At 37.3% G+C, this 27,972-nt stretch overlaps 2 protein-coding genes across 3 annotated transcripts in view; one reads left to right on the top strand and one right to left on the bottom strand.

Annotated features, from left to right (window-relative positions):
- Window positions 1–21,926, bottom strand: part of DHX29 (DExH-box helicase 29) — a 50,347-nt gene extending 28,421 nt beyond the window's left edge. Inside the window, exons 1-11 of one of the 2 annotated variants that reach the window (XM_080803305.1) lie at window positions 21,390–21,926; window positions 12,985–13,058; window positions 11,464–11,577; window positions 10,433–10,562; window positions 9,521–9,663; window positions 7,530–7,658; window positions 5,168–5,294; window positions 4,080–4,238; window positions 2,898–3,063; window positions 2,509–2,632; window positions 577–1,185 (exon numbers count right to left, since the gene is read on the bottom strand). In XM_080803305.1, coding sequence (XP_080659431.1) covers window positions 577–1,185; window positions 2,509–2,632; window positions 2,898–3,063; window positions 4,080–4,238; window positions 5,168–5,294; window positions 7,530–7,658; window positions 9,521–9,663; window positions 10,433–10,562; window positions 11,464–11,577; window positions 12,985–13,058; window positions 21,390–21,570 — 1,956 coding nt within the window. In that variant the 5' untranslated portion in view covers window positions 21,571–21,926. Of the gene's footprint in view, window positions 1–576; window positions 1,186–2,508; window positions 2,633–2,897; window positions 3,064–4,079; window positions 4,239–5,167; window positions 5,295–7,529; window positions 7,680–9,520; window positions 9,664–10,432; window positions 10,563–11,463; window positions 11,578–12,984; window positions 13,059–21,389 lie in introns of those variants that run through there. The other variant, XM_080803306.1, reaches the window with a different exon arrangement.
- The window catches only part of MTREX (Mtr4 exosome RNA helicase), a 119,460-nt gene continuing 113,253 nt past the window's right edge, over window positions 21,766–27,972 (top strand). Inside the window, exon 1 of the mRNA XM_080803307.1 lies at window positions 21,766–22,145. Within this exon, the coding sequence (XP_080659433.1) occupies window positions 22,012–22,145 (134 nt within the window). The 5' untranslated portion in view covers window positions 21,766–22,011. The remainder of the gene's footprint in view (window positions 22,146–27,972) is intronic.

Below are 27,972 nucleotides of genomic sequence, written 5' to 3'. Positions count from 1 at the left end.
GAAAGAACAATGCAAAGTATAAGTAAGCTGAGTTATTTGACTTGGAATTCATCATATTTGGTTCTAAGGAATTTTATTACTTTCTGTATTCTGCAGTCATTCTAGCTAAGGTGTGGCCAGGTTTGGGTTTGCTTGCAGGGCAGAATGCATGACAAGGGATATTTTAGTATTTTTTCCATTTTTTAAAAATAAAGGGCTTGAGAACAGTCTAGCTTTTTCTTCTATATTTTTTTTCTTCTGCTTATTAAAAAGAATTAATGAAAACAATTCAGGAATACATTCCATAGAGAAGATACGCAGGAACTTGAGAATTATGATATCACAGTCAAATCTGTATTTGTCTATATTCTTTGTTCTCTTTAGTATGTAACATATTTGAATATTCAATTATTAAAATGAATATATTTTTTTCCTTGATGTGAGAATTTTAATGACTGGATTACTAACAACCCTTTTCAGATGAAGGAGAGTGGCACAATATGAAATCTATCAAAGAAAACACGAAAAGTGCTTGAGATGTGCTATTGAACAAACAGTAACAGTCAGGATTCACTGAGATGGAGTTGAACATCTTACCCTTCCTCCAGGTCCATTTTCACAGCCCAACTCATCACATACTCTTGTGGCTAAACTCACTGCTGAGATTCTTCGGGGCTGAGTGCAGACAATGTTACACTTACTCGTTCCCCATTCATTTAGAAGTAAATCTTCCAAGAGAAAATGTGGTACTTGAGTACTTTTGCCACTCCCTGTTTCACCTGCCACAACCACTACCCGATGCCTTTTAAGAGTTTCCACGATTGAATCCCTATGTTTGAACACAGGTAACTGTTGCCTTTCCTTTAGAAGTCTCTGGTATTTTGGTGTGCTTTGTAACTTTCTAAACAGGTTTCTAACAGGTTCCAAATCTTCTGCCTTTTCTGATTCCAAGGACAGTGCAGAAAAATCTTCATCAGAAACTAAATTTTCCCAAGATTCCTCAGGATCTTCAGAGTTTTCTCTCTTATTTTCAGAATGCTGTTGCTGCTGTTGCTGCTGTTGTTTCAATTTGCTCAGAAGTTTGGCAATAAACAGATCACGGGGTTTATTGGTTTCCATTTTATTTAATTCTTCCTTTTTCTTTTCTGCATCGCTCCACTCCAGCCAAACATCTCGGTAAGTGGGAGGAAGTAACTGATGCACTGACTATAAATGAAAAAAAAAAAAAAAAAAAAAAAAAAACCACCAAAAAACAAAACAAACAAACAAAACCCAACAGTGTTATTTTCACTAACTACTGGATACTAAAATTCAATAGGCTAGAATTTAGGATAGCTACTTTCCTTTTAAAATGTAATTTCTCTCTTAAATTAATAAGTGCCTACTTTAGGAAACACAGGCTTATGATGCAAATATTTAAACAGTGTATCATATTCAGGCTTCTAGACTTACTAGCTGTGTGACCTTGGGCAAATAACCTCTGTGTCTCAGTTTCTGTATTTGTAAAATGGGACCAATATCTCCTATATAGACATACTCTGAAGTAAACTTTAAGTTACTACTATATGAAAAGTGCTCACCCCCGGAACATAGGAAACTAGTGAATACATTTATTATTATTTATTCCTGCAGTGGTGCTATATAAATATATAGATGATCCATAAAGCATTTCTGAAACAAAGCTCCCTGTGAGATGCTGGTAGTTAAATTAAGATTATAGGTCAAAGTATTTAAAATTAACTCCAGTGCAGGGGCACCTGGGTGACTCAGCTGGTTAAGCGTCTGTCTTTGGCTCAGGTCATGATCCCAGGGTCCTGAGACTGAGCCCCACATCAGGGTCCCGGCTCGGCTTTATCAATTAAACTTAGCTTATGATACCTTTTTTTGCAAAATAAGGGAAATAAAGGCATTAAGAACTTTTACTGCCAGAAACTGGAAAAGAACAATTGTTTGGAGTTCCATGTCATCAGGGTCTATAATTTCAAGTGGTTCTAATTTTCCATGGAAAAAAAAGACACATATTTATTGTATAATACAAATGTTGACAATCCAACCATCCAAGAAAAAAAAAGAGAGCTTTCTACAGTAGTACTATAATCTTTCCTTAACCTGAAAGCTTATAACTAATGTAACCTAAAACTGAAAACCTGAATCAAGGTCTATAACTTTCCAAAGCTGAGAGAAAATATAAGAATAAAGAGAGATATTATAACACTTAATTAAACATTAAACTGTGTAAAAATTCTCCTTACTTCAAACAACCTCATACAACTATTTTTAATCTGTAAAATAGCATAGCCTAAAAAACTGACAGAGCCTCTGGTCTAAGGACAGAGCTAGGTTTAGGGGCTTGAGGAAGTCAAAATTATAAATAAGCAGAAATGAGGATTAATCTAAAGAAGGAGTAAGTAAAAACTGGCACCAAAGGCCATAATTAAATATGACATTCCATATGCCCATACAGTTTTATGCTGCCTATGTATGGTCCACAAACGACTTTTGAAACAGTTCAGTCTAAAAAAATCTCACCTGTCCTTTCACTAAACGATAAAGAGCTAGAGTTGCTCCCAGGTGCTGAGCTTGCATGCCATCTTCTGTTAAGATTGTAGGGCACACTACCAGTACATCGTCTTCAGACTTGATTACCCTTACCCTATAAGGAAGCCAAATAATTTTTTAAGATAAAAAAAATGAAGTCAAACGAGTCAAAATTCCATTAACCCCAAACCTAAGTTTACATTAATTATTTAAATTAAATATTTCCATGGAAGACACTGTACCTAGATTATAACTGATCAGCATTATCACTCAGAGTCGTGGAATGAGAGGGCTTCCCAAATGTCTACTTAACTTATAAGAAACAGATTTTTCATCTTAGATTTTCCTAAAAGTTCATTCAATTAACCAGAAAAACATACCTACATTTCCAGTATCTACCTACTGGAACTTTTTCAAAGGAAGGATTTGGACTCTTAGGAAGATTCTTCCTGACCCAATCGATCAGAAATTGTTTGGGAGATTTTCCAGTCCAGCTTCGAGCTGTATAGTCAAAATTTCTTACATCATGAGGTTCCTTCTTTTTCTCTAAAATGACAGAGATTGGTGCTTAAAAATTGTCATGCAGTAATGTATAATCTCTTTTGAGTCATCAAAGTCCTCTCAATTTTGGGAAAAGACTTTTAGAAGAAACTAGGTGAAAAATGACAGAGAAAAGCTTGATCTAATCATCTGTTAGATCTCAGAGCAAGTCATCAGTCTCCTTATCTCTATTATTAGAAAGTAGTTTTCTTGCTCTAACAGCACACATCACAATTTGTAATTAAATATTTATGTATATTTAAAGCTTTCCTCTCTTACTAAACCATACCCTTGAAGAGGGCAAGGACTAAACGGTTATTTTGTTAATAAATGTACACATAGCATGTGACATTCTGAACAGAAAGAAAATTCAGCAAATATTTATGAAACAACATATAAGTTAAAAAACTGACAATTTAGTGTAGGATTTGACTATATTACAGATAAGTATTATACAAGCTATATCAATAATTTACTTTAGCACAAGTACACAATTACACACATATGGTGGGATGGCAAGACTCGCGACAGGCTTAAAGAGGTGCTGTTTTGAATTGAGCTTTGAGAGGAGGGAAAGTTTGGCCAAGTAGCGGCTAACAGGATGAGTAAAATCACGCAGTCATGAAATAACATGTGGCTGTGGTACACAGCTGGGAGAATATGAGTGGAAAGGCAGATTGTGGCAGAATGCAAAGGATCTTCAATACCATGATAAAGGGTTTGGACTTACTACTGATTAAGGGTTTTTAACAGGGAACTCCCATTTAGATGTGTGTTATGGAAAGACAATTCTGGCGGGAATTTGGAGAATGAACTGAAAAGAGACAAGGCTGAAGCAGGATACTTGTAATGATAAAATGCTACAAAAGCTGTAATTATTATTTTTCAAAGGCAGCCTGTGGAAACATAGCTTTACTACCAGCTTATGAAGTCTGCTAGAATGCAAAGTAACTTCACTTCTTAATTGTATATTCATTGACATTTTACTACTTACACCTTGAAACACTTTCCCTTCATTTTACCTTTCTCTTCTTCAGTAGCAGCTATGGATTTTTCAAATAGGTTAAAGTTCAAAGGCTTTTCCTCTTCTGTGGTTACAGGAGGCTTTTTCCTTTCATTCTGTTGATGTGAAATCTTTATGGATGGATTGAATACTGGATGGTCTTCTAAAGTTTCCATTTCTACCAAGAAAAAAAATCATGCTTTGTTGTATTTGTTTTTTATGCCTTTTTATGTTGCAAAGATAGTTTTATTTCTTTATTTTTAAAGATTTTATTTATTTGATAGAGAGACAGTGAGAGAGGGAATACAAGCAGGGGGAATAGAAGAGGGAGAAGCAGACTCCCCCTGAGCAGGGAGCCCAATGTGAGACTCCATCCCAGGACCCTGGGATAATGACCCGAGCCAAAGGCAGACACTTAACGACTGAGCCACCCAGGTGCCCGCAAAGTTGGTTTACAAAAAAACAGCATTCCATCTTTTTCCTTGTAGCCAAGTATTCAACACTTCCTATTTGCAATTTGTGCTAGAAGTCAGAGGCAATTTATTTTCATATATTAAAATGTTCTTAAAAAATTATTTAACAGATGTAGAAGGTCTAAAGAACATCCTCACCAGAAATGAATACTCATGGAATTATATTGCCTCTCTTTCTTGAATGAGGATGGTATTTTAAGGTATGTCAGAGGCTGACAAACTATGGCCTGCTGGTCAAATGTAGCCTGCTGCCTGTTTCTGTACATCCTACAAGCTAAGAATGATTTTTATATTTTCAACTGGTTGAAGAAAAAAATATCTGATGACATGTGAAAATTACATGAAATTCCCATTTTGGGATCTGTAAAGTTTTATGAGACCATAGCCATTCACTGACATATTGTCTATAGCTGCTTCTATGCTGTGACAGCAGAGTTCAGTAGTTATGAAAGAGTCTTTATGGCCCACACAACCTACCGTATTTATTATTTGGCTTGTTACAGAAAGTCTGTCAAGCCCACGTATAAACTGGGGTTTTGTAGACAAATTAAAAAGAGGCAGTCTCCATGCTGGGAAAGCGCCCCCCACCCTCAAAAAAAGACATTTATACATCTAAGAATTTGGAAGTGTTTACCTCTTTGAAATTTCCTTATTTTTTCTTGAGCCTCTTTTTGGCCTTGCTTGTTTTTTTCTAGTTTAAAGGTAGCTGCTTGCTCCTTTGCGTCCAGAAGTTTTGTTGCAAGGTGCAAGTATCTTTCATTCTGTTCCAAATAAGATGATACAGAAATTAAAAAAAGAACAAAATGAGTTAATCTACTGTCAATGTATTATATCAAACCCTATGATCTTTTGATCTTATTGTTTGATCCAGCAAATCTACTTTTAGGAATATTCCACAGAGAAATAATACAATGATGCAGATTTGCAAGTATACATACATAATACTGCAGTACTGAATGAAGAGGAAAAACTGCAAATCAAATTTTTCTACGGAAGAAAACCTGTCAGCCATTAGAAAAAGAAAAATGAGATAGCAAAAGAATGAGGGTGATCCACATGGAAAAATTCCTTGACATGTTAAATAAAATTTAAAAACTACAGAAGAAAAAGTAAATGCAAGTTCATTTCTATAATAAGAAAATGTCTTATTTTTATACATTTTATAAACACATGTTTTTAAAGAATTGTATAGGTAATAATATAATACTCATCTGAAAGTCATCTTCCCATCATCTCTTATAGAAGATAGTAAGGGACATTAAAAAAAAAAAGGCCTCAGGGGAAAAGGAGTGTAATAAAACTTCAGGACTTAGCTCTGCTGAGCAACCATCAGATACAGTTTAAAGTTGAACTCAAATTTCTGTTTTTTACCTTAGGTTAATAAGTGACAGGTGAAACGCATCAATGTACAGGGCATACAGAATGCTGCTATGAAACCTAACCGTTAAGATGAACGGAAAAGAGATAAACTAAGGCAGCAGTTAGAGCTGAATTCTGGGACCATTCTATGTAGAACACACAAGATACACTGTTAACAAGTAGAAGGATTAGCTATCTTCTCCTATTCACCCCATCACACTCACTCTTTCATCACGTCTATCTCTGCTACTGATACTATCCCTCCACCTGCAAATCTCTTGCTGTCTTTGGCTCATTAACATTTATATTTAGTAAATCAACACTTTCTCTGGATTCTTGCTTTAAATGTTTCTGTTCCTTTCTGATGTCAGCTAAACTCACCTGTTTACTCCTGCCTGCTAGTACTCATCTACATTTTATGCTCTGTATACTCATTTATTGTCTAATATCCAAAGGTCCTTTGCACAATTCCACCTCCATACCTGTTCACACTGTTTTACCCCTCTGGACCATCTTCCTTTCCTGCCCATGTGCACTCTATGCACCCCAAGTTCCACCCCTCTTCTTTGCAGGCTTAACCAAATGCTCCAGTCAGAAGACACCTCTTCTTTGATCTCAACGTCAACTTGTACTGTCCCAAATTCTTTTTGTTTTTATTAGTTTAATACAGGCACATAGTTAAAAAACAAACAAACAACATCAGAAGATTCTGATGCCTAGAAAACGAAATTGATTTTCCTCTTGTGAAGAGCCACTAGAAGGATGGGGGCAGGTAAATTACAGAAAGAATTTGCTATTTCAGGTCAGATTTAGTAGTGTTTAGTAAAGGTGGTTTGGAACATTTAGGTGACATTCCAGGTGATTTGGTAAAGGATAGGGAAGCCATTTGGGTAGCTATTGCACTATTAGGTCATTTGGTTAAGCGTATGTTTAACTTCATAAGAAAGTGCCAGTTTTCCAAAGTGAATGTACCATTTTACACTCCCATAATTAATGTCTGAGTGTGCCCAATCCTCCATGCCTCCCAACACTTGGTATTACTCATCTCTTTAATTGTAGCCATTGCGATGAATATAAAATAGTTATCTCACTGCAGTTTGTTTTCATTTCTCTAATGACTAGTGATCCTGAAATTACTTTTACATGTTTATTGACCAATGTATCTATTTTTATAAAGTGTTTCCTTTTAAAACTTCTTTATCAATTCTAGATAGACAGAAGTACTGTCAGACATGTGTATTGTAATTTTTTCTTCCTACAACTTGTTTTCCTTTAACCTTACATTTTTAGTTTATCTTATGATATCTAGGTTTTCTCTGACCACACTATGGACTGCCTCTGTAAAGAAATGTGCCTTTCTTTTATTATCCAAAAAATTTTAGCATACTTCCTACAAATGATAATCATTTAAAATAGCTGATGATTAGCTCTTTAAACATGGGAGGAATATAAGTAATAGCTACTGAGCAGTTATTTTGTGCCATTTCTATTTTGTTATTTAAGTCTTGTTTAATCTTTATATCAACTACTAGAGGTATTTCTTTAATTTACAAAGGTGAAAACTAAGTCACAGAGAAGTTAAATTATGTTGCCCTCCGAATGGCCAGGTAGAAGCCTAATACACATTTCTAACTCACAGGGTCAAATTTTTCCTCCTCTTCTAAACTTTTAGAATTCTCACTCTTTTCTTCTTCATCTTCCTGTTCAGCATACCGCAAGATCCATTCTTTCATATTTACTTCCAAATTTTTTTCTTCCTTTTTTGGCTAGAAAGGAAAAACAAATATCTGAAAAACCAAAGTTAGAAAAAGGTGTCAAACTATCATCACGTGTCCTCCTTTTTACTATTTTCTTTACACTCAGAAACACAGCCATATAAGCCCCCAAAATCATATTATATACTGTTCTGTGAAGGACAAATGAATTCAATATTACTTTAAGAAGTTCAAACTTGCAGAATCAAAAAAAAAATGTTTTCACAAAAAAAAGAAAAAAAATGTTTTTATAAAGAGGCAAAAAAAAAGGAGAACTGTTAAAAACTAGTGTTATTCCTTAAAAACAGTGGTTTTCTGGGGATAATGCTTCCAGATTTTTGTTTCTGTTTTGTTTTTAGGCTTTACTGAGATATAGCTGATATATTTAAAAATTGCACAAATTTAATGTGCAGATTAATATATCAGTATTAATGTAATGTAAATTCAATATTTTGATGAGTTTGCATATATGCATACACTCATGATCACTACTTCAATGTACTAAACTATCCATCATCTCTAAAAACTTCCTTGTGTTCTTTTGTTCATGTGTGTTGGTAGGAATGGGGAGTAGTAGCTGCAGTAAGAACACTTAACATGCCACCTATGCTCTGAATATATTTTATTTTACTTTATTTTTTAATTTTATTTATTTATTTGACAGAGATCACAAGTAGGTAGAGAGACAGGCAGAGAGAGAGAGGAGGAAGCAGGCTCCCCACTAAGCAAAGAGCCTGATGCGGGGCTCGATCCCAGGACCCTGGGATCATGACCTGAGCCGAAGGCAGAGGCCTTAACCCACTGAGCCACCCAGGCGCCCCTCTGAACATATTTCAAAGTGCACAATATTGCATTAACTATAGGCACTATGTTACAAAGATCTCTAATATATTCATCTTGTGTAACTGAAACCTTTAACAAGCAACATTTTCCCACATTCCCCTCTCCTCCCTTCAGCCTCTGGTAAACACTCTTCTATAAGTTTGATTATTTGGGATACCTCACGTAAGTGAAATCGTGCAGTCTTTATCTTTCTGTGACTGGCTTATTTCACTTGGCATAATGTTCTCCAGTTTCATCCACGTTTATAGAGGTTTTACAATATGCAGGGTATTTTTTTTTTTTAAAAGATTTTATTTATTTGAGAGAGAGAGAGAGAAAGCACAAGCAGGAAGAGGGACACAGGGAGAAACAGCCTCCCCCCTGAGCAGGGAGCCTGACACAGGGTCAAGCCTAGGACCCTGGGATCATGACCTGAGTTAAACGCAGATGCTTAACCGACTGAGCCACACAGGTGCCCCATGATATGCTGGGTATTTAAGTGTAATGCCCTAATGAAGTACCTTCTAGTATTCATGACTTTCTGTAATCCCCTTAAACATGTATTTTGTAATGGCCACGTGACTTGTTTCAACCAAGGAAACATTAGCAGCAGTGATACAAGCTGGGGTTTATCACCTTGAAATACTTGCTCTTGGAAGCCAGATGCCATGCAGCTCAAACCACTCTGCAACTGCACATAAGGAAACCCAAGCTAGCCACATGGGAAGAGGAATGCCTGGCTAGCTCCCAAAGAAACCACTTTGAATATTCAAGCCTAAGGAGATACCTTGTGGAACAGAAGGACTAACCAGCTGAGCCCAGTACGGACTCTAGAATCTAAAGAAATTAATTGTTCTTTTAAGCCACTACTTTTTTGGGTGGTTTGTTATGCAGCAACATATTACTGAAACAGTGATAGAAAAGCCTGGCAAAACAATTAGTTATTTTTGAGAAGCAAAAATGTTACTGCAACCGGTATTTCTACTGGTGAACTGTTACATGTGTTTCATTCTGATTTTATACAACTTTAAATGTTTAATTTCTTAAATTACCTTAATCTTATTATCTTCTGGTTTTTTGGTTTTAGGCTGCAGTGGAGGTAAAACAGAGCCTGGTATTTGAGGAGACTGGAATTTTGGCCTACTTTTAGGTTGTTGTTCTTCAAATTCTTGACTGAATCCTTCAGGAAGTGCATCTTAAAAATGGGAATAAAAAAAACATTCATATGATACATAAACATTTGTATTCATTAAACACATAAACTCTTGCATATCATACATAAAACATAAACATACACATTCATTAAACATACATATAAACCCTGCCTCGACAAAGAGCACCTAATTTTCTTCCACCCCTCATCTAGATTCTAAGACTAGAAATCCTATGATGAACCTGGCTTTATTCTCAAAGTAGGAGTGGAAACACTCATGAGGTAGCTAGCCCACCTCTATTAGGCCATTTATTTTGCCCTCAATGTGTTAGACTTCTAAATTTTCAAAAAAAAGATCTGAACCCTTCCCAATTCCTTGGTTGCCTGTCACAGTATAAAGCAAGATCCTTACTCAGTCATACAAGCAATCTGCACTCCAGGTTCTTGCAAAGATTACAACCTTAACCTTCTGGTTAAACAAATTTATCTAAAGTCAGATGGCCCAAATTTCTGAACCAAAACCAGGAAACACAGTCTGATAGGTTACAGGCAGGCAAACTTTGAGAATTTGTTGTATTAAGTGCATTGTAAAATGACTATTGACAACTAAAAGTAATGCACAAAATTTCTTCTGGCATGGATTACAATCTCTGAAAATACACTGTAAAGAGCGAAAAAGAGTAAAGGACATTTGCAAAATAAATAATTAGAAGAGAGAAAAAATTCAGAGATTGATACAAATGTCACAATTGCCAAAATAATTTCAAAAGGGTTTTAGAAACTGAAAGAATTTTATGACAATACTACTTACCATCTGAAAGATTTAAACAGAGCCAATCCAAGGCAGAATGGAGATCACCTCCCTGTAAAAGTGTGTTAGTCATGGCATCTTCAATGTCCTTAGTCTTAAATGAAAATGCTTGTAAAGCCATGTATAAATCCTATGAAAGGGAAACGAAAAAAGGCATTCTAATTTCTCTCCTTTTATTAGAAATTTTTTTATTCTACTCATTTTAAACCAGAAACTGATACAAATTTTAATTTCAAAAATATCTTTTTTCCCCCTTCTAGTTAGGAGAGTTAAATATGTTCACCAAATTGAAAATTGAAAACTATGGATAAATTAAAAAAGGAACTGAAGACACTGCTCATATTCTCGCTATTCAAAGATACTGTTTGCAATGTAGTATGTTTCCTTCCAGTCATTTTTCTATGATTTTGTTAAAATAAAATTCACTTAATGTAACATAAGCATCTTCCCAAGTCATTAGAAACTCTTCATCACTTTTAATAGTTACATAATATTCCACTGGGAAGACATATCATAATCTAATTACACAGTTTACTACTGGAGACCACTTAGGATGTTTTCTTTTCTTACTGTAAGTAGTGCTTCAATGAACACATTCATACATGAAGTAAAGCTACCTAAGGTAGTTTCTAAAGCACGATCTTTACAGCTGGGCAGAACTGGGTTCCAATCCAGACTCTGCTTACTCTGCTAATTACCAACAACCTCCAGCTATAGCATCTGTGATCTTTCCAAGCCCTAATTTCTTCATTTGAAGAATGAGGCAAAGTACCTTCTGGTATTACGTCAGAGAGAAAGAAGCAAAGTGCCCACTACAGAGCCTAATATAATCTGGGGAATGTAATTTAGTTTTCACACCACCATTTAATGTGTGCTCTTGTATCTGGCCCAATTCCTTCCCTATCCTTGCTGATGGAAATGAAATCTCAATGGAAGATGAAGAAGTCATTTTATCTTACCATCTCGCATGTGGACCGGTCTTAAAAATGCTCCATTAAAAATAAGGAACTTAAAAACAGTTTGCAAAATACCTGTAATTTTTTGGCAGTAAGTCTTCCAGAAATCACTCCCTTGTCATTATTTTGCTTTTTATGCTCATTTATCACTCCAATAATTCGTTGCTCTAGTTTGTGATTAATTACCACCTGTTGAAGCCAAAAAGGTCATATCAATTAGAATCTAAATTATTAAATAACATTTAATAATTAGAAAAAAACACACAGTGTTCTATATCCTTGCCAACCCACCCCAGAATTTCAGTGAAAATCAGATAAAACAATTACTGTATTTTAGACTACCATTCATTGGACCACTTCTGTACTATATATTTAAGGAAAAATGTGACAGGGGTGCCCAGGTGGCTCAGTTGGTTAAGTGTCATGGAGTTAAGCATCAGGTCAGGTCAAGATCCCAGGGTTCTGGGATCAAGCCCTGATGGGGTTCCTGCTCAGCAGGGAGCGTGATTTCCCCCTCTCCCCCATGCCCCGCTCTCTCTCTCTTTTTCTTCTTTTTAAAGATAAATAAAATCTTTGAAAAGAAGAAAAAGAAAAAATGTGACATGGGAAAAGCAACGTGTGGCAAGAAAAAATCCTTTTAAAAACCCTCTTGAACCCGCATGTCTCAAGACACGGTCCTTGGATTGCTATCAGAAAGACTCCTAAGCTTGATCCTAAACAAGCTGAATCATAATCCTTGAAGATGGAGCCCAGAAATCTGCTTAATGTAAGCCACGCCAAGCACATCACTTGAAAGAATGGATGCTACAATAAAAAGACCTATAAGGTAAAAGTGAAATCTATATTAATAGTAGTAATTAGGCTACGCAAATTCTTTTGGCTTCCAGAGTTTGATTCCTGATTTTCTGTTCCATATGTTCTTTCCATATTTTACACCTAAGAATACATAAACATCTACCTACGAAGATACCATCTCTTGATCACATCTTTACTGAATGCCTATGATAAGCTAAGCTCAAAAATGTATTTCAGGAGGTCAGTCTAGCAGAGGAAAACAAAACAAAACAAAAAAACAAAAAACACCCACAAAGATAAACTGTACACCAGAAGAGCAATTACTTAAAAAGGTGTATGAAAAAAATATGGAACCACAAAGAAGATTGCTGAGTGATGAAGGACATCCTGGAGGTTCTAGAGGTGACAAATGGAGAAGGGGAAGTAGGTCTTTTTGAGCAGAGAGACCACTGACAAAAAGCCTGGAGTCATAAAATCGTACGGGATTGGATGGAATAATGAGATTTGAACTAAAATTTTATGTGGAAAAGAATAATGGAGAGGAGGTTGGAAATGTCCACCAAATCAAGTCTGAAAGCATGCATATGCTATCCTTAGAAATTTGGATCTTATCTAGATCTTCCTTAATTTATTATGGGCTTCCAACGTATGTGTTATGATTTACTTCTGTTTAGTACAGATCAGCAATTAACTATTACAAAAAATTTAAATACCCCATAACTTTTATATTTAAGAATATATCTTTTTTTTCTTTTTCAAAGAGAACATTTCTTGAAATGACTCAAAAATCTCAGTACTCACTTTCAAAATAGATTTATCCAGATTAGCAGGGCCACCAGAATCATTTGCAGAATTAAAACTATAAATTTTCGGACCTGTATATAACAGACAAAAAGTAGTCAAGGCAATTTAGTCGTTAATAGCTGTTACATTATTTTAATTTTCCTCTAAAAAATTGCTAAACATTAAATATTTCAGTTCTTTTATCCCCCACTTCACCAAGTAATCTACAAGTAGCAATATGGCCTCTAAATTTTCAAAAACATTTTACCAATTAGATTTCTCTAGGTCAACCAGTTACTTACAAGAGCAAAGGCCTGTACATTTTTAAAAATTAAATCTATCTTCATCTTCATAGTTTCACAATCAGATGCTTTTCTGCCTGGCACTTAGCTGAAGACCTCTCAGAGGATACTAGACTCCTGGTAGAGACGATAGTTAATTTTAAAGAGAAACACTGCCCTAAGGTAAAAATGAGGTGGCAGTTCCTATTACCTTCTATTAATAGAGTCCAAGGTTGCTGTATTAGTTTCCTAGAACAAATTACCACAAACTTGGTTGGCCGAATACAACAGAATTCTCTCACTATTCTGGAGGCCAGAAGTCCAAAACCAAGTTGTCAACAGGCCCCTGCTCTCTGCAAGCTCTAAACAAGAATCCTTTCTTGCCTCTTCTGGCTTCTGGCGATCCCAGGAGTTGCCTGCCTTTTCTGCCTCTTTTTTAACACATGGGGCTTCACATGGTCTTATTCCCTGTGTGTCTGTGTCCAAATATCCTTCTCCTTTCTCTGGACACTATTCATTGGATAACTTCATCTCAAGATCCTTGACTAATTATATCTGTAAAGACCTTATTCCCAAATAAGGTCACATTCTGAGGTTCCAGGTGCAAACGAACTTTGGCGAGGGGAGAGGGACAGGGGAAATGGGACACTACTCAACCCACTATAGATGCCAACTCTGTTCCAGCCAACAGAAATGCTATGCGTATCATCAGTTCTCTAACAATGACCAACCAAGAAGGAATAAATAGTATTAAAAGGTACTCTCAAACCTTTGGTCTCATGACCTCCATACGCTCTTAAAAATCAGTGACGATCCTAAATGCTCTCTGTTCATGTGAATTATGACACTGATATATACCAAACAGTAAAAGGGAAAAATTTTAAATATTCATTAATTCATTAAAAATAACAAACCCATGACCAGTTAATATAAACACTATTTATGAAAAATAACTTCATTTTCCAAATAAAAAAAATTGTTCTTCATTTGTGCAAATCTGTCTGGATTTTGCTTTCAATTTTCTATAGTACTATCAGGTAGCCATGGAAAAATACCACTGCATACTTGTGAGAAAATAACTATAAAAATGACAACATTTTAGACTATGGAGCTAATTCTGATCTCACAGAGTCCCAGCCAGAATGCTCTCAAGAATTCCACAAGATTACCTGAAATACACTTGGTGAACCACTGCTGCGTATGAATAAGCCTAGAATCATATAATACCTACTTACTTGACTCACATATCTCAAAATAAGGTTTTGCTTTGTTTCTTTTTACTTTAAGAGAAATCTAAATATTAAATTTAAAAGTTGCTTATTATGATTTTAAAGGTCAAGAACTTTTTTTTTTTTAATTTGTCAGAGAGCGAGTGAGAGAGCGAGCACAGGCAGACAGAGTGGCAGGCAGAGGCAGAGGGAGACTCCCCGCCGAGCAAGGAGCCCAATGTGGGACTCGATCCCAGGACACTGGGATCATGACCTGAGCCGAAGGCAGCCGCTTAACCAACTGAGACACCCAGGCATCCCTAAAGGTCAAGAACTTTGATCTTTGTTGACTTACATGAGGGTATTCATTTTAAGATGCTAGTTAATATAATCAGGCAATTTTAAACAAAAGTTGTGACCATAACTATTTACATTTGGCCAGTCTGAACTAGAGACATTAGTGGTTCCCTGAATTACTTCTATGCTAGAGTTATACAGAAAGCACCCAAGCTACCTAGAGTATATGAAAGATAGTGACAATTCTGGCACAGTATGGTTAATTTCTTTATATTCTAGTCTTAGACTTTAATCTTATAACCTTCCTCATCAACTCATGCCAATAGTCTTAAATGAGAGGACCTATCAGTAGTCCTTATCCATTTCTGTGAGGTCTCATCAGTGCAGTAAACTTGTTCACAAATTAGCATACTAATTAGGATTTACAAGTCCCAGAATTATTGTGGGGACCCAATTATAACCCTTTTGGAAAAGGTACAGATGGATGAGCAGTTTATTACCATAACTATACTGAGAAGCAGTTCAAGGTTGATGTGTTACTGATAGAGGTGAAACTGTAAATTCCTTTAACAATTTTTGTTGTTGTTAGTAAAGACTGAAGTAAGCAGTAAGCTCTGAAGATTGCAGTAACCTCTCATTTGCATCCTGCAACCATCCCACCTAAGATATTCAATAGTATCACCCCCCTGAAGTCAGTTTACACTGGAATTTCTAGAGGGCAAATAAAGAAGACCTGAGTCCCTACAAAATCAGGAGCAGAATGTACATAAATACTGATGCACATTCACTGGGTGTCAAGAAGTGTCCCTAAACGTAGGTATATTTTTATTTTAATCAATATGCTGAGGAAATGAAGCAACAATGAGGTCTTGCCTCAGTGGTATCACCAATTAAATCAAGTAAACCAGTAAGGCCCTTTCTATTTTAAATTCTTCTTAAAACACGTTCAGTTAGCAAAATTTGAAGATTTTATGAGGCATTACCTATTATGAGTATCTACTATTGTCCCTGGAGGCATGCAGAGGCTACTAAAAAGACTGAACTTACTCAATTCCCTGATACTGCTCTAATTTTCTATCTGGTGATTCTTTGGTCTCCTTTCTGTCAGCTGCCAACTTTTCAGAATGTCGGTCTAACAGCTCCCTGCCAGCAGATTCAAATGTGTTACTTAAGAAAAATGTAAGGCACCAGAAGAAAACAGATACCCAAATGTATAAATTAGTAACCCTATTTTCAAATACAACTAAGGTGCACAGGATTTACGAGCTACTTTTCTTTGCTCCTTTAAGACCTTTTCCATGAACTGTGGCTTTCCTTTTCACACAGAGGGAGTTACTGGAAATCTGATGGAAAGTAAGCGTGTTAGTGTACAGTATCTCTAAGGCAAAAGTAGTATGGATTTTGAATTTATAAATTATATTTCACAGAACGCAACACATTATTGTCAAAAATATTAAAGTTGAAGCACAGAAAAAGTGATTTCCTCAAGATGACTCAGCTAATTAAAAAAAAAAAGCATCAGACAAAAATCAATTTCTTATTGTCCGAGACTCTTTCTTTCATAACATATTCCTTTTAAAATGTATTCCATTTTACATCACAAAGTGATTATAATGACCCACTATCACTAATACATTCACTTTGAGTTGCTAGTGCTGGTGACAGGGGCACTGAGGCACTCTGGTTTCTTTCTGCCCAAAAGTATACAGCTGCAAGGGGATCTGAACCAGCCAAGGGATCCAAACAGCAATAAATAAGACCCTGCCATCCTTGTCTTCATGGGGTAATTAGGCAACTGAATAGCCAGATAAGCTCTGAAAGGGAAGTACAGAGTATCTAGAGAACAAATGAGGATGAACGGACACAACCTGAGTAGTCAGGGTCTATGACGGAGTCCAAACTGCCAGAACTACCTCACTGAGCTTTTAAAAATGTAAACTAGATAAAAGTCTCTCCTACATTTAATATCAACACTAGCCCCCTCTCATTTACCCAGACACTTTCTTGTTCTCTTATAACATGCCAAACTTACTCCCACCTTAGGGCTTTTGCCCTTATTCCCTTACTCTCAAAACATTCTGTCTCCAGATTTTTTTTTTTTTAATTTTATTTATTTGACAGAAAGAGAGTCAACAAGAGAGGGAATACAAGCAGGGGGAGTGGGAGAAGCAGGCTTTCCGCTGAGCAGGGAGCCCCATGAGGGGCTGATCCAGGACCCGGGGATCATGACTTGAGCTGAAGGCAGACGATCAACCGCCTGAGCACAAAGGCACCCCGTCTCCAGATTTTCTAAGAGCTGGATGCTTCAAACCATCTCAGCATAGAAGTTTCCTCAGGGAAGTATTCCCTGTTCTTCTTTTTTTTTTTAAGATTTTATTTGACAGAAAGAGAGTGTGCGCATGAGTTCGGTGAGGGACAGAAGGAGAAGCAGACAACCCACCGAGCAAGAAGCCCAATGAGGGGCTAGATTCCAAAACCCCAGATCATGACTTGAGCCAAAGGCAGACACTTAACTGACTGAACCACCCGGGCACCCCAAACCTTCCATGTTTTAAGCAAAAACAGACTCTACCACCCAATTTATTTTTCACCAAGTCACAGTTTTCTGCCCTTTCTCACACTTTTTCTGTTTTATTTGGATAACCCTGAAAAATATTTATCACAGTTTTTATGAGTTTACTCATGACATTACTCCCCCAGTGTTCTTTGCCTCTTAGGATTTCAACTCTCAGCTAGGTTTAAGGATTTTCACACATATAAGCCTTACAAGTCGTTAGTTCTCACTCCCGAACAATTCATGGAGTATTCCCAGTGCCTAAAATCTTGCCTGGCACATAGCAACAATTTAAAAATTTGATGAACAAATGAAAGGAAAAAATGGGAGTGGGAGAATACTGAGAATTGTGCCAAGAACCATTTCATGGCAGCAGTGATTCTCTACCTCTAGATGAGAGGACAATTTTGAGAAAGTAATGCTATATATAATACCTCAAACTTTTGAGAAGATAAGAGATGAAATGGACTAGAACAGTTACATTAGCAACTGCAAGTTCAGAGATAATGTTTTTTCTCCAAAGGAGGCCTAACATATGTTATATAAAAATACCCAAACAGAAAAAAAGAAAAACCATGTGGCAATCTGCACAGCAGATTTATTTTATATATACTGGTATACATATTTAGTTATAAAATATTTTCTACAAATTTAATAGATAACCTCTCATTTTCTCTCTTGACTTCTTAGCCTTAATTCTGAATTTCTCCTTGTTTTGGTTTTGTTGGGTTTTTTTTTTTTGCAGCCAATTTGAGAATTTAACAGCTATTTCAGTTAGGACCATTTTTTTAAAGACTTTTATTTATTTATTTGTTGGGGGGGGAGAACACAAGCAGACAGAGCAGCAGGCAGAGGCAGAGAGAGAAGCAGGCTCCCTGCTGAGCAAGGAGCCCGATGTGGGACTCGATCCCAGGACCCTAGGATCATGACCCAAGCTGAAGGCAGCAGCTTAGCCAACTGAGCCACCCAGTAGTCCCAGGACCATTTTCTTAATCCTCTCTGAAACTTAGTAGGGCTGCTATAAAAAAGCACTACGGTTGGGTTAGAATAACAGAAATGTATCCTCTCACATTCTGGAGGCCAGAAATTTGAAATTGAGGTATCGACAAGCAGGGCCAAACTCCCTCTGAAGGGTCAAAGGAAGAGTTTGCCTCATGCTTCTCTCCTTGCTTCTGGTAGCCTTTGGCATCCCTTAGCTTTCAGATGGTCATCTGCTCCTTGTGCCTCTTTAGTCATCGTCCTTCAGTACATGTTTCAGTGTCCAATTTCCCCATTTTATAAGGACACAAGTCATATTCGATTAGGACCCATCCTAATGACTTCATTTAACCTTGATTAAAAGGTCCCATTCTCATTTTGAGGTACTGGGGATTAGGACTTCAAATATCTTCTGGCGAAGTCACAATTTAACCCATACACTTAGTGTATGTATTTGGAAAATGTACATAATAACACCTCTTTCATTGTATTGTTAAGAGAACGAGGTGGGATCATTAAAATGCTTATTTTAATATTATTTCTCAGAATCTTTTATTGTGATATTTTGTTTTTTTATTATTTAATTTGTCCACCCTTATTTTCCTTTTCCTTATTTCTCCTTGTCTCTTATCCAAGAAAAAATTTTAATGACTATATGCACAGCACTGGAACACACACTGAGGTAAGGTATATTAATACATATCCATGAAACAGTTTCTACCTCCTAAAATTTTGTGGGCTATTTCCTCACATACAACAGGCAAGACCTAGACATCAAAAAGAATGATTCAAATAACAATGATAAATGAGCTGTGGATACATAAAAAGTAGCTGACATCTGGGATGGGTGTTACAGGATTTTGGAAGACAGTGTTTGGGATAGGTGGCATTCCATTAAGAGAAAATGGCAAGAACACAGGAGGAGAAAGTCACTAACTGCATTTGAACAATGAAAATACCCCAGATTTGCTATAGGTGAATATAGGAATTAGTACAAAGGCTGGAAAAAGGGTCATAGGTGCTAGGTGAATGGTATGGACTTTATCACAAAGTCAGTGAAGATGCTGCGGAAGAAACTGAGAAGTGCTATGAAAAAAGCAGCATTTCTCCAAGATAAATCTGATGCTTGAATGCAGGACAAACTAGAGGAGGAAAAATAACAAGAGTTGGGAAGACCCATCAGAAGGCTTTGTTGGTACTCCAGGAATTCATGAGTGCCTAGATAGGAGTGAACACCACAGAAGAAAAGTGAAAATGGTGTACACAGAACATAAATTTTGAGTCAAGACTGCATGAAGCTGGGCAAGAGATTACACATGAGGAAGAAAGGAAGGCATTAAAAGTAACTACTGACATTGGATAAGGAGGAATGTGGAAAAAAAGGAAACAAGGAAATCAAAAGAGCCAGTGTGGGGAGGAAATAGTTTAGTATCACTTGAGTAAAATTTGAGAGGCTTGCAAAATAGGGCCAAAAGGTCTAAGTAAATATTGAAATGGCTGACTTGGGATTAGAATAGAGATCAGGACTGAACAGATTGAGGAGTCATGTACAAAGGACAAGACAGAATTAGTAATGGAGTACTCTCCTACAAAGGCTATAAAGAGAGAATTACACTGTCATAAACTAATATCTTTGGTGAGGATCGCATTTTGGAGCAGGAGGAATGGGAAGACAAAGATTAGAACAAATTATTAAGAGTTGCAAGAATTCAGAGGGATATCAGGAAAAGAACGCAAAAGCGGGTGATTGAGAGGAAAAGTGCTAAAGAATAACAGTCAAAGAGAAATTCTATGTATCTCTATTTATAGGCATTTTATCTTTGCAGTTAAAAATATTATAAATTTTAGGCAGGAACTCCTTCTGCCCATGGGTCCTGTCCCTGCGCTTTAATAAAATCACCTTTCTGCAACAAAAAAAAGTTATAATAAGTGTAGGGCAAAGAATTATTTATCCATCTTCTAGGTGAAAGTCTGGTAAGGCTCAACTTCTTCAGTCTCATCCTCTCTTCAGCAATGCTTACATTCCAGGAGTACCTTGAAGACCCAAGCTCCCTCCTCACTGAAGATCTTTGCACACAGAGTTCCTTAACTCTGCCAAGAATACTACTTCCCCCATCCTTTACAAAGTTAACTGCCTCCTGATCTGTATTTCAAAAAGACCATGTAAGACCCCTCCTCCTCCCCAGCAAAAATTAGGTTATCTTGTTATATTTTCTTCCTTAGCTTTTCTGTGGCACTTAAGTATAAAGCAATACAGGTGTGGTTATTTAATGCCTCTATCCGCCATTACATTAGGAAAGGTCCATGAAAGGTGATGTGTCCCAATTGCTCATCCCACCCCTAACATCATGAAAGACACAGGGGAATCTGTATATACAATAAACACAGTATCTATATACACAATAAATGTGTTGGACGAATATTTCCGTAAAAACTACAAGCAAACAAGCTAAGCAGAACAAAACATAGCACACCTGTTTATCTTTTAGAATCAGTTGTAATAGGGGCCTGCTCATCTGCAGCCAGAATCAGCAATCTCTGAGTTATCAAACCAAATTGCACAGTACACCAAAACAACATGATTATGGTAAACATCGGAGATAATTCCACAATAGATTATACCCATATTCCGTGTGTTAGTACTGAAATTCTTACTACAGATTTTTCCATAACACGTGAAAACACTACACCCTGGCTGAAAATGCTATGAAGAGCAAGTACAAAATGGGTCTGTCTGGCTCCAGGAGGTTAGGAACTCCACACCCTACCGCTGCATCAGCCTAGCTAGTATAGGTGGTGGCTCGGGACGGATCCCCGCTGAGACGGGAGCAAATGCAATTTTTATTCCGTTCTCGAAGAAGGAAAAAGGGGGCGGGGGGTTAGCTGGGAGACGCCAGGCTGCAAAAGGGCTACTGTCATAATTTGGGAGGCCCCAGCAGCTTACACTGACCTAGAGTAAAGCCACCAGATAGGGAACTAGCAGCTCCAGGTGTGGGAGATAACAAATTTTGAGACCTAGGGCCCGCCCAAGTTGCGCTGGCTTCTCCCTTGGAACAGCAGCAGCTGCTCGGGGTGGAAAGCCCGGGGCCCCAGGACCGCTCGTACCTTGCTTGACTCGGGGCTCCCTGGTGCTGGCGGCAGCGGCGGGGGGCGGCCTGGCCACGGACTTCTTGTTTTGGGCCTCCCCAAAAGCTCCGGCCTCGGCAGATTTGGCTCTGGAAGCAGACACAGCGGCCCGGACCGCCGCGGCTCCCGGTGCCTTGTGTTTCTTGTTCTTGCCTCCCATGTTGCAGCTCTGGCAAAGGGAGCCTCCGTCCGCGTCCCGGAACTACCGCAGCCACCGCCGCCAAACGCTCTTTACATTCCCCGGGTCCCACGCCGCCAACCTGCGTCCTCCATCCGGGCTTCTCGGGCCTGGGCGGCCGCTGCCTTACAATTGGCCCGACTCACCACGGTTCCGCCTCCTCCCCGCCCTCTAAGTGCCTGCGGAGTGCCGGGCTTTCTCCCCACGCTTCTTCTTTCAGCCAGGGAGCGGGCCGCCCAGTAGTGGTCGGAAAGGAAAAGTCGGAAGAGAAGAAGTCAAGGAAGAATTCTGGCGGATGGGGTTGTATGACTAGACTACTTTTGTCTCCCAGGGGCGACAGCTGAAGCTTCCCTTGGCGTCGCTGTCGGTGCGCTCGCAGAGCATCGTGGGTAGGAGGGAGACTGGGTCTCCCAGCTGCGGAAGATGGCGGACGCTTTCGGGGATGAACTGTTCAGCGTGTTCGAGGACGACTCGACCACGGCGCCCGGAACTAAAAAAGACAAGGAGAAAGAAAAGGGGAAATGGAAGGGGCCTCCGGGGTCTGCCGAAAAGGGCGGGTAAGGAAGATGTCAGGAGGGTTTTTTTTTTTTTCCTTCCTTTCCTCAATGCTGAGGGGAGAAAATACAACGTTCTTTCGTAGACCATGAGCACCTGGAGTGTACATTGAGTGGCGTCGGCAAGTGTAAGGGTTTGGGGAAAATGTTGAGGGAGGGGGAAGACTGTTGGTTTGGTGAATCGGTATTTGGGCGTCCCCCGGTGTCCGCATGCAGCGTTGAGTATCTGCCACTGCAATTCCTTAACGCCTGGGTTGCTGACTACGCCGGTGTGCGCCATGAGGTAGGGAGGGGAGATGGGAGGTAAGGTATTTCTTAGGTTTGTACCCCACGATACCTGGCACAGTCTTTAAATGAGACTAATGAACAGTACAGTAAAGGGTTAAGAAGCTTAGAAAACGTGACTTGGATTGACTTGGTACTGACAAACAGCAGGAGAAGGGAGAGAAATTTAATCTCCACGCTTTCGTTTTTTGCCCATAAAAAGAACGCGAGAGTGCCTACTACTGGGATTGTGAGGATTAAGTGAGATAATATACGTTAAGCACCTAACGGGGCTTAATACGTAATACTTTGTCAAAAGCTGGTTATCGTTGAGTTTACTAAGAAAATTTTTAAAGCTTACCGATTCCTAAACATATATACAGACTGATGGATAAAAGTACCTCAAAGTGTACGGAATTGTTTATGGTAGAACAAGAAAAAGTTAATACGTGAATTAAAATAAGATGGTTCTAAATAAAAAAGTAAGATGATTCATTGTTTATCAGCAAAATTTAATGTTGACTGGAGGAGATATCAGGAGAGTAAATGAAATTACACATGATTTTGCTCTCAAAGAATTTTTAGTCCTGATAGAACAGGCACATATTTTAAAGCTTAGTAGGTGATTGAGATAGAGTAAGTTGTGTATACGGTTAATCGCTCTGCAGGTTCAGTTAAGAGATCTCTATTTGTGTTATTCAGGGAGCTTACATGCAAGAGGAAATGATTTGTTACTCATGGGCAGATTTATTTTTTTACAAATTGGGCTAGAGGGAGTGTTGGCTTAGGGACAACAGATAAAACTGAGAATAAAAACTGGTTTTAATTGTGAAGGATCTTGACTATCAAGCACATGAATTTTAATTTCATTTTTAAACGCTGATGAATTAGATTTTTGTGGGTTTTTTTTTCCCCTAACTTGCTAATTAGGGTAAGTAAAGTGCTAGTTTAGGAAATTAACGTGGTAGTGGTTGTCAGGGTATATTGAAAGAGGAAAGACAACAAGAATAAGAAAGTAAATTAAGGAAGTATTTTAGTTTAGTCAGTTAGGAAACCAAAAGAATCTCAAGTCAGGAAATAGCAAAAGGAAGGAAAAAGAAAGGTGCAAAATGTTGTGAAGAAAAGTGACAAGCCTTAAGAATGGAACAGGCCAGAACCATGGAAAGGGAGTCAAGAGACAGATTTTGAATCTGGATATCAGGGAGAAGAAATGTAAGGAAATTTACAGGTGCTTTTAATTTGAAAATGAAATTAATTTGACTTGAGACAAAGTTATGATAGTATATCCATATAGAGGTTTCCAGGGGGCAATTTTAATTAGGTTTTGGGCAAACCTGAGTACTGGAAGTATACATTTGGATGTTACATTTGGATGATACTGCTTGAGTTGGAGATACATATGGGCAAGTACTGAAGATAAGGATTAGAGAAACAGAACAGTCAGGAGTGTGAAGTGTCAGGTAAGTAGGAGTGAAAGTAGAAAAATAGTCTTTTTCATTGATTTGGAAGGAGTTGGAGAGTTTGGGGGTACATTTCAGGGAAAATGAGAAAGGAGGACATGTTTGTACCTTTTATTTTTTTTCCAAATAGGAATAATTAATAGTTACTATAGTGTGAATGTGCAACTGTGATGTGAAGACAATATGCAATACAAGTAATTGCTGACTTTAGTAAATACTGTGCTTCAAAATTACTAGGGTAAAATTAACTCACTTTGTCCAGTACAGCTTACCAAGTGAAAGTTTGTAGGATACAAAGGTTTTACTTTTTAATTTTACTAGGAAATACATGAACATTAGAGAAGGGAAATGAATAAGAAATATAGAACACTAGGGATTTAAGGAATTTATTTACTAACATTTCTAGCTAGACCTACTCTTCTAAGTGGTTTTAGGAAAAAAACCCAATTTGCCTGATTCCAGCTATCACACTATGATAATTATTATTCATAACATAATATGCATGGTTCTTATCCAGCTTAGGTAACATAGGACAAATCTTGGAATTTAGAGCAACTTTTTGCGTATTTTATACTCTAGATCAAGTGGATACTTTTTAAAGAAACTTTATATTATGAAAATTGTTAATATATGGCTGGGATGTGGGAGAGCATGGACAGAGAATAAATAGTACGAAGAACTCCATGTATCCATACCATCTTCAGCAATATCAAGTCATGGTTCTTCTATTCCTACACCCCCCTTTTTTTTTTTTTTTAATAAATTGAATGCTGTTCATCATATTATTTTTCCTCAGATGTTTCAGTTGCATCTTACTGATAATGATTTTTTTCTAGCATAATTTTTTTTTTTTAAGATTTTGTTTATTTGTTTGACACACAGAGAGCGAGAGAGGGAATACAAGCAGGGGGAGTGGGAGTGGGAGTGGGAGAAGTAGGCTTCCTACTGAGCAGAGAGCCCCATGTGGGGCTCCATCCCAGGATCCTGGGATCACGACCTGAGCTGAAGGCAGACGCGTAACCACTGAGCCATCCAAGCACACCTTTTTCTAGCATAGTTACCATGCCATTACTATACCCCCAGAAAATTTACATCATTTCCTTACTATCATTGAATATTCAGTCCAGAATGAGAAATTCCCAGTTGTCTCAAAGGTACTTTTTTGTACTTCGTTTATGTGAATCAGGATTCAGACAAAGCTCATACACTGTTCTGGTTGGTACATCCCCGAAGTCTTATTCTATAATAGTTTCCCTCTTTTTTCCCTATGCCATTGATGTCTTTTGGAGGGATAGCTGAGATGAAGAACCTCTCTGTCCTCTGTCCTCTATAGTCTCTAAAACTTGAATTTGCTTTCTTATGCTGTTATACAACGAGCTCTTATATCCTTAAGTATTTACTGTTAATTGTCCTTATATCCAAAGCTTTAACTGTGTAGTTTGTATAATACCTGCTATGCCCCTGTAGGTTTTACACACTTAAGCTGTAGTCAGAATTGAGAAGTGCTCTGAATGTACAATATACACCAGCTTTTGAAAAAAATGCAAACTAGCCCATTAATTTTTATCTTGATGTATACTGAATTGGTAGTATTTTTTATACATCGGATTAAATGAAATATATTAAAACTGATTTTAATACTTTTAATATGGTTAGAAATGTAAAATTACATGTGAAGTCTGCATTGTGTATGTATATATTTATTGGACACCGCTGATAGTAGAGAGTTAATAAGATTCAGTTTACATAGGAATAATTCATAGTGCTGCTTTGCGCTTCAGTTGCATTACATCATGAGACATGTAGTTTTTAAGATGGGTGAGTGGGTTAAAAAAGATGAACCTTCAAATTTTCACATAATGGCTTTAGCATGCTTTGCTATTTTATTTCTGTGATAGTTGGCAAAATGGTGATTTTTTTTCCTATTTTATCCTTTCTGCATTTATTACCTCAAATTCATCTATAAAAAAGAAAATTCTCTTATCAGCAGTTTACCCTGAAACGCAGTTCATAGACAAAAAGCAGGAAAATGCTTGATTCTTGATCGGTTTGAGGAGAAATGAGTTGTGCCCTAAGGTACTTCTCATGGTGACCAACATGGTTGTATGATTATATGTTAAGCTTTTTGATGAATGAATGGATTTTTATGATCTGGTATGTTGCACTCGTCTGCACTCTTTTTTAATCTTTTTTTTTTTAAGCTTTATTGGTGTATATTTAAAGTATCCTAAACATTTCCAAGACCTCTAAATATTCTGCATGCCTTTTTGTAATGCATTCCTCTCTCCAGCCCTGCTTCCAGGCAACCCCTCATATTTCTGGCTCTGGAGAACAACTTGCATTTTCTAGAATTCAATTTAAATGGAATACCACAGTGTATATTCCTTTTTTGCCTGGTTTCTCATAGTTAGTGCTTCGGAGATTGACTCAATTGAGGCATGTGTCTCCAGTTCCTCTTTTCAGTTTTATGGATATACCATATATATTTATACCTTCATGTTTTGGTGGACACTTGAGACATTTGCATTACTATTTTTGATATTCCTACCAATGAGTACTTTTTAAATTGGCCCTTGTGTTTTTCTGGCAAGCTTAGTCAGGCTTTGATAGCCTCTGTGCTTTTTGGCAAAAGATTTTCTGGACTCATAATATGATTTTTCAGTCCAAACCTGGAATCTGATCTCTCCAAAGGGTCTCCAGTTCCTTATAGTGGAAAATGTTATTTGGTGCTTAGAGTGCTCATTGCTTCAGGATTTCATTGCTTTTAGGCCTCTATAGTGGAATGAACTGGGGAATCACTGTTTTTAGAAAAAATAAAGTGCATACTGACATTTAGAGTGTAATTAATATTACAGGGTTTTTATTTGGCTTTGATTTTGATAATTGTATGACCTTTTTTGTGGAAAATCTTCATACCTAATGATAATTACATATTTAAATTTTATTCTTTTAATAGTCAAAAATAACAATATATTATTGCCATTCAGAATAGAACATTGAATAGTTTGTGCTTCTAATATGTGATTCTTTTTGTCCTTGGAAAAATACATCATACAAGGAAAATACTCTTTAGTAGTTCCTTTTCTAAATGTTTGTGCTACCAATTTGATATGTATTGGGTTCATTTGTTTCAATTTATTTTCTACTTTTGAGGATTGCTAGGAATTTTTAAGAAATTATGTAAAACATTATTTTAGAGTTCCAAAATCATAAGTATAAAACAGACCATCCTTGCTTTTATCTTTGTGTCTTCTGGCCTGTTTTTCTCTGCCCTTGAGTTTTGGGTTTCTTTTCATTATTTCTTTTTGAAAATACTCATGTGCATGTGCATATCTGTGTCTGCATTCTCCACTCACTGTTACACAAAAGATGCCGTATAAGAACTGTTTTTCATCATTTTTCGCTTAGCGTGATGAAACAGACATAACTCCATGTTAATATATAGAGCTGTTTCTTTTTTATAGCTGCATGGTTGTAATTCCTTATGTGGATGTAATATTTATTCTTTTAATAGATATTGGGTTATTTTCAGTTTTTTACTATTACAGGTAGCCTTGTACGTCCTTGTCTTTTTAAATTTGTTTATTTTAAGATTTTATTTATTTATTTGACAGACACAGAGAGAGAGGGAACACAAGCAGGGAGAGTGGGAGAAGTAGGCTTCCGCTGAGCAGGGTGCTCGATGTGGGGTTTATCCCAGGACTTGGGGATCATGATCTGAGCTGAAGGCAGATGCTTAATGACCGAGCCACCCAGGCACCCTCCTTTTTTTTTTTTTTTTTTTTTTTTTTTTAGTTTTAAAATTATTTTGCTATTTTTTCTTTGGGGTAGATTCCTACAAGGTTAAAGAGGTTAAAGAGTAAACATATGTAATTTTGCTGGGTGTTGTCAAAGTCTCCACAGGAGATGTACCATTTTGTGTTTTCAACAATGTGGCAGGCAGAATGGTGCCTCTCTTCTCTACCCCACAGTGGGGTCCATGTCTCAGTCCTGAGAACAATTACCAGAATTAGAAAATTAACACTGATACAGTGCTATTATCTAATCTACAGACATACTCATATTTTGCTAGTAGCTTTAATATCCTGTATAAGAAAAGGATTCTA

Source organism: Martes martes (genome assembly GCF_963455335.1).
Source record: "Martes martes genome assembly, chromosome: 5".
NCBI lineage: Eukaryota > Metazoa > Chordata > Mammalia > Carnivora > Mustelidae > Martes > Martes martes.
This window is presented reverse-complemented; position numbering and strand designations above follow the sequence as displayed.